Source organism: Nematolebias whitei, chromosome 15 (assembly GCF_014905685.2).
Source record: "Nematolebias whitei isolate Nwh7 chromosome 15, NemWhi1, whole genome shotgun sequence".
NCBI classification, from domain to species: domain Eukaryota; kingdom Metazoa; phylum Chordata; class Actinopteri; order Cyprinodontiformes; family Rivulidae; genus Nematolebias; species Nematolebias whitei.
This window is the reverse complement of record NC_056512.1, coordinates 4,463,907-4,466,460: the sequence shown is the minus strand read 5'-3', so window position 1 is coordinate 4,466,460 and position 2,554 is coordinate 4,463,907. Positions and strand designations below refer to the sequence as shown.

Below are 2,554 nucleotides of genomic sequence, written 5' to 3'. Positions count from 1 at the left end.
GTTAACTACACAACCAAGCTAACGACACAACGATGTTAACTACACAACAATGTTAATACACAACAACGTGCTTTCTGACAGCTTTGTTAATAAAGGTTAATTGTTTGTACTTCATTAGACTCAGACTTTTTAAAGAGCAAGTCAGCCTTTCATTGCGTGTGCTCTGTATGTGTTATATTTACATTTTAAGTGCACACAGGGTTTTTGGTTTTGTTATGCAGGACATTTTTATTGTTTATACATTTATTTTGTACAGTTACAGCTTTGATAATAAATTGTGCCTGTGTGACAATGAAGACAAAGCTTTGATTCAGAAATATATTTTTGTTACTACTTTATGTAAAGAAAAAAATATTGAGATATCTATCGTATATCACCATTTATCTTAAAATATCAAGATATTCATTTTGGTTCATATTGCCCAGCACTAGTTTAGGGTTTGATGCCCTGAGTAACTTCACTTGGTCATCCTGAGTTATAGTTTTATGTACTTTATGTTAACTGTTGATTTATTTACTGCACAGCATTCTGGACACATTTAGCTTTAAGTCAATAATCAAGGATGTTCAATGTTTTAAAAACAATCTGTTTTTCTGTGCACAGATTATCCTAAAAGAAACATCTCCCCGTTGCTTTGTATGATTTTTTAAATTTAATTTTTCCTATTTAACAACTCAACATGTGATGTTCTGTTTCTTTTGTAAACATTTGTTCAGCATCTTCTTATTCTACTGGGTGGAATAAAGATGTGTGTTGCACACTCTTCAGTTTCCTCCATCAGTGTTGTGTGTCCACAGGTCAGTCGCTGACAGCCATGGAGATGCTGAGCACAACCGCTCTGTCTTACTGCCACGTGGGCAAGAACGAAGCTGCTGCCTGCCGCTCTCTGCTGACACTCTGCAAGTGGCTGCTGGCTGACTGGAAGGACATGACCCCTCAGCTGAAACAGGCATGCTTTTAGCACAAATATAAATCTCAAATCAAGTATTTCTTAGTGCAGTGAACATGCAGCTTTACTTCTATTTCACAGTATTCAAATTATGGAAAAAATAAACTTGCATACAGCTGAAATGAGCATCCTGATTCATGCTCAATAATCCAGGTAGAAAAATTCTAACAAAGTTAAGTCATGTCCTCTGGACAGATTATTCTTGTTGAAACGTTTTGCCTTAACCAACACACTTGGTCAGTCTGAGGAGCTGCAACAAACTCAAGGCCCCAGTATACTCGGGTGTACGTCAGTCTGCGTGTACCAGATTAGAGTTGAAGCGGACGCCCACAGGGAATGTCCGTGCAAAGCTCAATTTTTACAACCTCGTACGCGTGTTCTGTGTTGCACAATAATCTGCCCGGCGACGGACTGTTTTGAATGGGACAACAATGTATTAAATTCCCCTTCTTCATCCCTGATCTGGTTTAATGGCCTTTTCTTTAGTTTTTTTGCCAAGAGGCAGTGATCTCTTCCTCCTCTGTTGATGCCATGACTGAAATGGTGAGAAATGAAGGAATTTGTCACGAGAGAATTAAACTCAGGTCCAGCGTGGCTGCGGGAGGGTCTGGAGATTTCCTGTTGGGCTGGTCTGATGTGTGGGCTGCAGGGCTATTGCTCCCTGTTTTTTTAAATAAATTATAACTTTTTATTAACAACATATAAACACAGGACACCACTGTGGCTGGGGCTGCCAGCTCTCTTTTTTTTGGCGACCTGTCAATCAGTCCAGTAGGCGTGTCAGCAAATGACCAATCTGCTAACTCTATTTGTCCCGAAGGTAAACGCCCCTTGTCTGTGAAGCTGCTCTGGGTGGACGCTCGAGTATAAAGTCTCAACCCTCTACAGACAGCGCACACAGTTTTCGCGTGGCTGACAGGACACGCGAAAACTGGAGCCTTCAGTCTGAGGCCCCGTTTACATGAGCGAAACATTCAGCTGTTCAGTTACAGACAACCATAGATATAAACACTAGATCCCACACTGGCTGCTGCGGCGCAGGATTTTCGGCCGCTATCTTGGAGCGGTCGTCTTATTTGTTAAAGCAGAAGATGTCTCAGCACTTCGCAGCTTATTTCTGTTCTAATCGACGGACTGTTGACGTCAGGTCTCGGGGGATAACTTTTCACAGTAAGATGAACATATTATTGTTAGTATTTTGTGAATATAAAATTACTGTACTGTATTTATGTCCACCAGCTGATGTGATGTTCAGTGTAACACGGTGTTTAGCTGCAATGAAGCTGACTGAGATCTGATGACAGGAATATTTTGCTAACAAGCATACTCACTATTTCAGCAGCTTTGGTTCATTATTAACAGATATGCATCAAAACTGGAGTTTTGTTTAAGTTCTAGGATATAAAAAAATAAAACTAGGGAGAATATAGGAAATAGAAAATAAGATTGACCTCCTCTGTACAATGTTTTTGTGTAGACACAAATCTCCTGTTTTCATTTTGAAGGTTTCCCAAAGAACAAGATGTGAGGAAGAGGAGGAAGTATCTTTGAGGAGGATTCATCTGAGCAGTGAGGATTTTAAACTGGAGGATTTTGATCAAACTG

At 40.0% G+C, this 2,554-nt stretch overlaps 1 protein-coding gene across 1 annotated transcript in view; it reads left to right on the top strand.

Moving 5' to 3' along the window:
* Nucleotides 1-950, top strand: part of LOC119421945 (serine/threonine-protein kinase SMG1) — a gene marked incomplete at its 3' end in the record, with an annotated part of 39,372 nt that extends 38,422 nt beyond the window's left edge. The window contains 1 exon segment of the mRNA XM_037689305.1: nucleotides 798-950. Coding sequence (XP_037545233.1) covers nucleotides 798-950 — 153 coding nt within the window.
* Between the last annotated feature and the right edge of the window lie 1,604 nt (nucleotides 951-2,554).